The 9,637-nt window shown below is 35.7% G+C and overlaps 1 protein-coding gene across 1 annotated transcript; it reads right to left on the bottom strand.

Annotated features, from left to right (window-relative positions):
• Positions 1–1,209: 1,209 nt before the first annotated feature.
• On the bottom strand, positions 1,210–9,333 carry LOC21384449 (dual specificity protein kinase YAK1 homolog). Its single transcript, XM_024165507.1, has 17 exons — positions 8,629–9,333; positions 8,021–8,374; positions 7,824–7,933; positions 7,361–7,430; positions 7,163–7,245; positions 6,996–7,074; positions 6,847–6,887; positions 6,170–6,292; positions 5,290–5,440; positions 4,949–5,063; positions 4,773–4,855; positions 4,587–4,661; positions 4,139–4,213; positions 3,181–4,001; positions 2,306–2,443; positions 1,711–1,997; positions 1,210–1,603 (listed from the first exon to the last, which is right to left on the bottom strand). The coding sequence occupies exons 1-17, from the start codon at positions 8,824–8,826 to the stop codon at positions 1,524–1,526; spliced, it is 2,883 nt and encodes a 960-aa protein (XP_024021275.1). The 5' UTR covers positions 8,827–9,333; the 3' UTR covers positions 1,210–1,523.
• Between the last annotated feature and the right edge of the window lie 304 nt (positions 9,334–9,637).

Raw genomic sequence — 9,637 nt, 5'->3', positions numbered from 1 at the left:
TAAAATTTTTAATTTAAATTTAGATGTAATTTTATATAAGTCTTTTATTGTAATAAAAAAATTAGATATGATTATTTTTAAAAGTTTTTTACTATAGTAAAATTTAAATTTTAAACTCGAATTGGTGAAATGAATGAAGATTATGCGGGAGTTGAAAAAATAAATGTCTAAAAATTGTGATTATTTATACATAATTCTGTAAAATAACCGGTAATGAAATTTCTATTCTTTGTCAACAACCCACACAAAAAGAATATATTTGAAATAATATTATCTTAATAACCATAAAATATACAGACTAATAATATTGTTAAATTAAAGACAAATTCTGGAGTATAAAAGTGATCGTTTGTTCTTACAAATTTTCCATCATAATATTCATGTAAATTATTATAATCGTCGTTCATTTTATGCTAACAATCACATTAGTGATTATAACAATAATTTTATTTCTTTTTCTTTTAATTTTTCATTTATAGAATATATTCTTCCTTTTTTTTTGTTGCTATATTTCAATATAACTAGTAAGATTATGCTGTATGGTAAAATTTACCCAGAATTGTTGTTCTTACAAATTTTCCATCATAATATTCATGTAAATTATTATAATCGTTGTTCATTTTATGCTAACAATCACATTAGTGATTATATCAATAATTTTATTTCTTTTTCTTTTAATTTTTCATTTATAGAATATATTCTTCCTTTTTTTTGTTGCTATATTTCAATATAACTAGTAAGATTATGCTGTATGGTAAAATTTACCCAGAATTGTAAAGAGTGATATGCACAAAACTAAAGGAGTGAAATTAAGAACATGTAACATAAGAATACCTTTTTCTTCTTCATCCAAGATGTGCCCAAATTTGATACTCGGTAGCAATTGCAAGTCCTATCCGACCAATGGGCGGACAATTCCTTTATATTTAAAATTTGCTTCAAACCCCCCTTAATAGGCAAGACAAGGAAAATTTGGTACAATTTTTCTACTTTACTCTTGCTAAACACTCTCTAATATGGCTAAAGATTGAGAGTAATGACATTAATTTCCAGCGTCTTGTTTTTTTATTTGGCTTTCTAATCCCAACAAATTTTTGTTAGTCAGCAGCTGCACAATTACCTATTACATTTTAAACTTCTCCACCTGAAATCAGTAGGATGTTTCAACTCCAGGTTCAAAAGAATAAATATTATACTCCAGGTTCAAAAAAAATAAAAATAAAACGAGGCAAAACATTACCCATAAATTATACTTTAATGCAAGCAGAAACAAATATAAAAATTGAGGCCATTGAAGGATCAAAAGAATAAATATTGCACGCAAAACCACAACCGATTAGCAAAGCATTAACCATATAATTACGTCTTTGCGTGCATAATGAATAATGATCATGGTCTGGATGAGGATTTCCTTAGCACGAGACCACTATGCAGGCGAAAGGAGAAGTATTGCAAAACAACTTTGCCGTCGACTTGCAGAATATGATCCCTCACCACACAATTTGAAGGAGCAGTTTCCCAGCTTAGGAAATCCTTCCGTAGTCCTTTCTGCCACGAGACGCTGGTGGTGGAATGCTCGAGATGGGATGGTTGGCCCTACGCCCTACGGTATTATCAAATGTGAATATGAGTTAGATCAATCCATGACTAGTGGTGATAGATAGCAGTGCTCAAACAGTAGGTACAAGGGTTCAATGGAGCCAGGATTACCCCATGACATGCTACTGCCAAATGAACTGTTTCCTGTCCCGGAATTATAGCCGGAAGGAGGCGGCTGGACCTTCATAGGGTTCCAATCACTGCCTCTAACTGCAGCGATGGGTCTCCCGTGACTGTAACGCTGATGTTGCTGGCCCAAACGGCTTGGAGAACTTTGTGATGCATGAGGCATGAGATGTGAAGGTTTTGACACCAAATGAGAATATCCAGCATGTGCTGCATCAGATGGAACGCTGCCCATTTCTAAACGTGAAAATGATTGAAGAGGTCCATTTGGTCTAAAACAAAATCACACGATAAACAAAAATCAAACAACAAATAATGAACAAAAATGTGATCAATATAAAGATCTCCTTCCACAATACGCCCCTCCTCCAATCCTAAAGTATGAATATGAAGGGGAATCCCAAAACTGAGAAGTCAGTAGTTTCAATATTGTTATACTTGATCCATGATTTAGATGGAAATTTGTCGATACAAGTTCAGGATAATATCAGGGCATTTGCGATTTACTGAATATACAGGAACGTAGAAGCCAGACAGAAAATAATCAAAAATAAATCCTGGGATAAACGAGAGAACTCACCTTTGGCTTGTACCTGAGATGTGGCTGAATCTTCCTTGTTCAACCGAGGGTTCTGCAGAACCAAGGTCCATGGCTTTGCTGAACTCAGTAGCTATGCAGTTCAAGTCCGAACCATCTTCTTGCAAAAGAAGTTCGTCGCTAGAGCAGAAATATAGAATAGACATTACAAGAAAAAAAGAAAAGGGAAAAAGAAACGAGAATCACATATCACTAGTCCAACAAAAAGGTATTTAACACCATGCGAGGAACCCTGACGTATATTCTAAAACATGCCCATGGACATACCACCTATGAATATGTATCACCTATGAAAGACCACAGAATTAAAACAATTATTGTGTTACACCGAGAAAAAGATTCCTGGAGTTAACCAATTACAACTACTGAAGTTAAACTAGAAAATTTTTATATGTCATTCGGAATTAGAACAGATATAGGACTTTTACGGTTCATTAGCACCATGTGACCACATTAATAAACCAACAGCAAAAAATGGTCTTTACATACATGCAGTGAGCTTTACGGGGACTAATATCTCTCCCTGGTGCTTTATTTCCTCTGGACTAAGATTTTTATAAAATCTAAGAAAGAGAGTTAAAGACATGATCCAAGTGAGTCTGGGATTACATACTATGCAAATCAACTTTTTGTTCGTTCAACTTCAATACTCAGATGACTGGACCCCTAATACACCGAATCAAAATCATTACCACGTTGAAATTTGGTTCCTCCTAATGTTGCAGAAATTTAAAACTGGTTTGCTTGCACCCCCAACCAATAAGCTAATCCAAAATGGAAACATATATTGTTACAAAGAAAGCATGCATTAATGAATTAATATTATTCATAGTAGCAAAGAAATGCTGCAAACTTACCTATAATTGGGATCCCAATCCCCTGGATCAGGCAATGCCAGGCTATTCTCCTGCTTATCATGAGTCACTCCTGTGTGCGAATATTGCATATTGGAACCAAGGGCAAAGAAGCCCGGCACACTTTGAATGGCAGGGTAACCAGCAGAGATACCACTGCCTCCTCCATGATGCTTCCACCTTGCAGCATTTGAGTTTGAAAGCGGATGTGATGGCGAATTACCGAGCAGTTGCGAGTTCCCCTCAGTCTGGCTAGAGCTAGTGCCATCAGCAGATTGCCCTTGCCAATTTGTAGAAGAACTATCTTGAGAGTGAGAACCTCCAGGGTATGCCCAACCTTTTCTTCTGTTAAACTGGCTAACAGCTGCCATCTTCCCTAAAGGTGATCCATGACAACTGCCTCTTGCAGGAGAAGTTGGGCCGTAATGTCCCGGAGAACCAGCCGAAACTTGACCATAAGAGCTTGGTGGCGTAAATTGTGAAGGGCTAGTGCCAAGGGGCAATGGAGCAAAATTCCCTGCCGATGGACTTATGCCAATTCCATTTCCATGTGAATAATGAACAATCCTCCGTCTTGAATCGGGACTACTTCCGAGCACCGACACATTACCTGGTACATGCATGTTCATGCCAGACGGACCAACAGGCGAAAAATATGCATACATACTATTAGTATCTCCATAACTTCCATAACTGCTTCCTAGCCCTGTACTATCATTGTAGCTACCATAGCTTCCTATGCTGCCATAACTATTAGTATGTGCATATGGAACCACTTGGAAATGTGGGCTATTATGCATAGCAACCCTGTTCCTGCCTGGAATCTGCAAAGATGCAAGAAGCAATTCAGTGAGGGAAACTGTGGTATGGGTAATGGAGCAATACTGGGTGGAATACGTAAACCTAATCAAATAATGGAGTGCTTTGTAACATGACGTATTCAAAAAGAAATCCAGCTTACATTAGGAGAGAGACCAGCAGCAAACCAATGCCCTCCGCCGGGATGATGGTCCACCCTTATATTTTGAGCAACAGGCTAAGAAAGAAGAAAACGAAAGAGAACAAAACAATAAATATCTATCAAGCGAATAAAGAACTAAAGAGGTATGGATTGAGCAACTACCCATAAGTTGTCATCCTTCAAAAGATGAGGATGAAGCATAGAAGTATAACATAATTACTGATAACAACTCCGATAACAAAACAAGTAAAATGATTAATTTTCTAGAAATCACATGGGATCAACAGCTAAAAGCAATATTCATGCTGCACAAAAGTAGAACAGAACTGTAGATATATAAGGAGCATCAAGCAGAACAAATCTTTTTGAGGATAAATTCACCATGTTGTATTATCAACCAAGAAACTAATAAAGCACCTCGGAACGTGCAATATATGGATCCACTTACCAAGCGAGGAGTCTCCGGTGGAGGTTTGTATGGACATGTAAAAGGTTCCCCTGTTACAAAAGGGTGTTTTGAAGCCTGCGGACACATGAATTCACCTCTAAAAATTCATAGCAACAAACATTTTCATTACATCAGAAATAAAGTAACTTACAAGAGGAAAACTCAAAAATGGAGATCATTGAAAACCTGAAAAGGTGACCACCGTTTTGCAGGATCAAACTCCACAAGTCCCCTTAGAAAATCAATCAAAGCTAGACGAATTTGACTTTCTGCCACATATTTAATAAAAATTTCATCAGTGACTTCTTTAGAAATTTTAAACCTTACTAACGCTCATACATAAGTCTATTCTGTTAGGATACCTTTAATGATATCTTCCTTCGCCAAGTTCTTTCTGTAGGGGTAGTTGGTGACAATTGCTTCAAGGTTCATATGATTGAAATACTCTTTCCCGACAGATGGCTTTTTCAACTCTCTCTGAAAGAATCCGTTAACTAGAAGAGTTAGACAGTGATGTCATAAGACAGAACCTTCACATAAATAATTGAACAAAACGATGAGAAAAATTTTCAAGTCTACAGAAATTTTAAAGAAAGACTACTTAGAAATAGATGACTCAAACACTTCAAATTGGGATATCATCCTTTTTCCCCTTTAATTCATTGATTATCCTTCATTGAAAAAGATGGACGTCAAGACTTACAGCTTCATATTCTTCTTCTGTTAATGCTTGATAAGCACTTCTGATGCCTGCAGAAACTTCTCCATTTTCAATATTGTGGACGCTCCCAATGCACTTAAAAAACTTGTTTGTGTTTTTTGCTTCTTTAAGTAGATAATCAGGGGGTTGTCCTCTACAACATTACAAGTGTATGCAACAGGGCTTTAAAAAAATATGGAAAATGGAAGAAGAAAAATATACATAATTTTTATTTATTTTCAAGATAAGAAAAAGAAAGCAAAACAGAGGGGTAAAGGGGGGACAAGAGATCCACACCCAGGCAATGAGAAGCAAAGGAAAACAATGAGAAGAGTTTGTTCTCCTTCCGTAAATCCAACGTCTCTTTACCAAAATGCTAAGGCAAGACATATTCAAGGGCATAAAATAACCAATTTTTAATCAACTTCAGCAAGAGAACTCTCGTTTAACGGGTGGACCACTTTGCATGATCAGTTGATTGCTATAGTTCATATCACACATAAGACAGCCAATAATATCACACATGACACAGCCAATAGGCTCAACTTTCAACCATAAATATCTCCATATTGATTTAAAAAATCTTTTCAAATATCCCAGATTTCTGACGAGTGATTTCACGCTTGTTACATATGCAACATGATTTTTTTTTTTTAGGATAATACATATGCAACATGAATGTGTGAAGCTTTGTTCTTCAATTTCCTAAAATCTATACGTGTATTTCTCTGCATATATAATTTCTTTCATAATATGCATACTTATGCACTTCGAAGTGGAACGTAGCCAAAAGCAGAAGGAATTTGGTCAATCTGTATTATCCTTAAGACAAGTAGACAACATGTGCGCTCCCTAATAACTGAACCAGAAGATAGAGGCATACCCAAGTATCTCAATCATTCTCCTTAGAAGATCAAATTCTGAGGCTCCTGGGAATAATGGCAGACCTAAAAATAATTCAGCCACTATACATCCAAAGGACCACATATCTATAGTGGTACTATAACTGAAGAAATGTTAAGGACCAAACCAACATGATGGACCAAAAAAATGGCATAAATGGGGATCATAATCAACAAATCTCATACATTTAAAAAGGAAACGGGAAAAAAAACTTGTATCATTATTTGGTCATTATATTAACACATATCTTTTGCTTTACATCCCAGTATGGTAAGTAGCGTGCTAAATGAAGTCGACAATACGAAGGCAAGAAAGTATAGTGCAATTGAGCTGCTGGTTTTTGTCGTAAAGTATTGTCCCAGGGAAGAGAGGATTTGAAAAGGTCAACAAAAGGATTTGAAAAGGTCAACAAAAGGTTCGGATGGATTACTTAGTTCAAATGAAATGTTTACATGGTATTACATTGACCAAAATGTTTCTAGTTATCTTTCACGGTCCTCTAAAGATTCCAAACTTTACAAGCATTGAACTTGGGTTAAAAATAGTTACGTGAGATCCAAGTTTCAGGCCAACACAAAAGTTCAATGAAGAGAAAAAAAAAAAAAAAAAAGAAGAGAAATCAACAGAGAACAAATTAAGTTTTAGTTACAAGGATACTGATACCCAAGGAGAACTTCAGGAGATCTGTAGTATCGACTCTGCAGAAAAAGTAAAAAGCAAGCATTTAAAACTCTGCAAATTCAGCCAAAAAAAAAAAAACTCTGCAAGATAGAAATGAAACAAAATACTAAATTTTTACAGTAAACCTGAATGTACGAGTAAACAGTGCGGTCCTCCATGCATGCTGATCCAAAGTCAATAATTTTAATTTCTGCTGGCTTAACACTGTTGTTTTAAAGACAGGAGGCTGCAGTTTAACATAAGAAGATCTGCTAAAATAAAGGTTCGGAATGCATCATCATAAATAACTCACCCTGTGCACAAGAGTATGTTTTCTGGTTTCAGATCACAATGTATTATCCCGGCATCTTTTAAGAGAGCCAATCCATGCAGAATCTATTTTCAAAGAGAATAAAAGAGTTAGCACAAAACACCATGGTAAGAAGTAGAAAACACATAATCCATGTGTGAATGAAAAGAAAATGCAGTATTTTGGAAACTAGTATCAAACCTGTTTCGAAAACAACCGCACGATGCTCAGTGACAATCCCCTAAACTGATTCATCTTGATAAGCTCGTACCTGAAAGACTATAGAATGTTAAACCATATTGTACCAGACAAGAAACATCGTCATGCCACACACAAGTCCAAAGACGAGTAATTTACATAAACAAAACAACAACAACAATAATAATAATAATAATAATAATAATAATAATAATAATACTTCACAAAGCAACTGATTCATCTTGATAAGCTCGTACCTGAAAGACTATAGAATGTTAAACCATATTGTACCAGACAAGAAACATCGTCATGCCACACACAAGTCCAAAGACGAGTAATTTACATAAACAAAACAACAACAACAACAATAATAATAATAATAATAATAATAATAATAATAATAATAATTCAGCTCAAAGCTATTCATATTCTAAAGAGTTAATAGCTAGTAGCATTTGTGACTTACAAGTTTGAGTCAAGAAGTTCAAAGGAAATGCACAAATGACGTTGGTAAACAAAGTAATCGTATATACGAACAACGTGATGCTTATCCTCAGGATCATACTTCTTATTTAACTGCAAACGAGCAAACAGCAGTATATTTAATTAATTGATTAATTAAAAATGGGAAAGGAGAGGGAGAAAACGAAAAGTCGGGCGTACTGTAGTCAAAATAGAAACTTCAACCAAAGCCTGTTGATAGTAGGCGGTTTGATTTTTGATGATCTTGACAGCAACGAAGCTGCTGGTATCGGGAGCCCAGCATTTAGCAACCTGGCCAAAAGTTCCGTGGCCTAGAACGTCTTTGACAATATACCTCCGTTGCGTTTCCAAATTAATCAAGACATAGTTGACATTGAGAATGAGATCGGAGTTAACATTATCAAATCCGTCATTCAGGACTCCAATGGAGGGGGTGGTCAAATATCTCTTGGGATTCAATTCTTCGGAATACCTGAATTGCGGATTGCATATTTGGTATGTTTCAATTATGTCCTTGGTTAGTCTTGCCACCAACTGCATGCACGCACGAATCGAATCGAAATATGTCCATGAATACAAAGTAAAATAAAATAAAAAACTTGGCTTTGTTAGTGTTTGTTCTACTTGTTCAAATAACCAAAATGCTGCAGTTGTAAGAATAATGAATTAAATACGCAATGCATAATTGAAATTGAAATTCTAACTGCAAACTAGTCACTAGATGAAGGGAATTCTAGGAAATCTTCTTTTATATGTACTCGAATTGAAAATAGTGGATATGAACTCACAGGTCTTCTGACGACGACGCGAAGAGATTGAGATTTGGTTTGAGTTTGAGTTGGAGGCGAATACGGAGTGAATAGGAGGTGCTTGGGACGCCATCCGGAATCCGATTCCACCAAGTCCTCAGCACCGGAATCGGATTCAGCAACTCCACCGCCTCCATTACTGTTACTGTCGCTATTGCTATTACTATCCATCTCCATTACAAAAGAAAGCCCAGCCCTTTTCAATTTTTATTTATTTTTTATTATATGGAATACTTAACAAAATCATCAATCACCCCCACCGACTCCAATCCCATCATTCAATTTCAATTTCCTTCAATTCCCAAATTTTCAACTCTTCATATCTCAATATTACAATCCCAAAATCATCATATCACCCAATTCAATTACGAATTACAAATCACAATCGGCCATAAAACAACTAAATACCAATGAACCTGGACGGGAATTCAGCCCGATTCCGAATCAGACGCGGCACTCTGCTGAGATTCTGGGTTTGAGATTTAGGGCTCCACTTCTTCTTCTTCTTCAACTTCTTCTTCTTCTAAAAAAAAAAAAAAAAAAATCAATCGTTGTCTGGCTGTCTGTTTGTCTGTCCACCGTCTTTCTTCTTCTTCTTCTTCTTCTTCTTCCTATTCTTCTCCCAATGACGGACTCAGGACTTTTCTTTCTTTCCTTTTCCTTTTTCTTTCGTTTTTTATTTTTTTTATTTTATAAATTTTAGGACTAATTCTGTAGAGGAAATTTTTATTTTTATTTTTTCGTTGCCCTTTTTTTAAAAAAAAAAAAATCTTTTTATTCTTTTTTGGTCTCCTATTCTCTATTAGCAGCTGCAGCCTTTTCAGGCTTGGGCCTGGGCTTGTAAATAATAAAGGATCAAGCGTTAGATTACGCCCCATGCCACATGTTACCTATGAAAAAAAAAAAAAAAAATCTCCCCACACACAAATACCAAATTTATAAAATAAAATAAAGTAAATAACAGATTTAAAATTATTTGGAAGTAGAG

The sequence above is a fragment of the Morus notabilis genome, unplaced genomic scaffold (assembly GCF_000414095.1).
Source record: "Morus notabilis unplaced genomic scaffold, ASM41409v2 Scaffold633, whole genome shotgun sequence".
NCBI lineage: Eukaryota > Viridiplantae > Streptophyta > Magnoliopsida > Rosales > Moraceae > Morus > Morus notabilis.
Note: the sequence above shows the minus strand (reverse complement) of the source record. Positions and strands in the feature narration are given on the sequence as shown.

Excerpts from the sequence above, each read along its gene's own strand:
- LOC21384449 (XM_024165507.1), bottom strand. The coding sequence starts at position 8,826 with ATGGAGATGGATAGTAATAGCAATAGCGACAGTAACAGTAATGGAGGC. Across the intron at positions 7,934-8,020 it reads AAGTTTCTATTTTGACTACA|TTAAATAAGAAGTATGATCC; the intron begins GTACGCCCGACT and ends GCTCGTTTGCAG. Across the intron at positions 4,662-4,772 it reads AACGGTGGTCACCTTTTCAG|GCTTCAAAACACCCTTTTGT; the intron begins GTTTTCAATGAT and ends ATGTGTCCGCAG.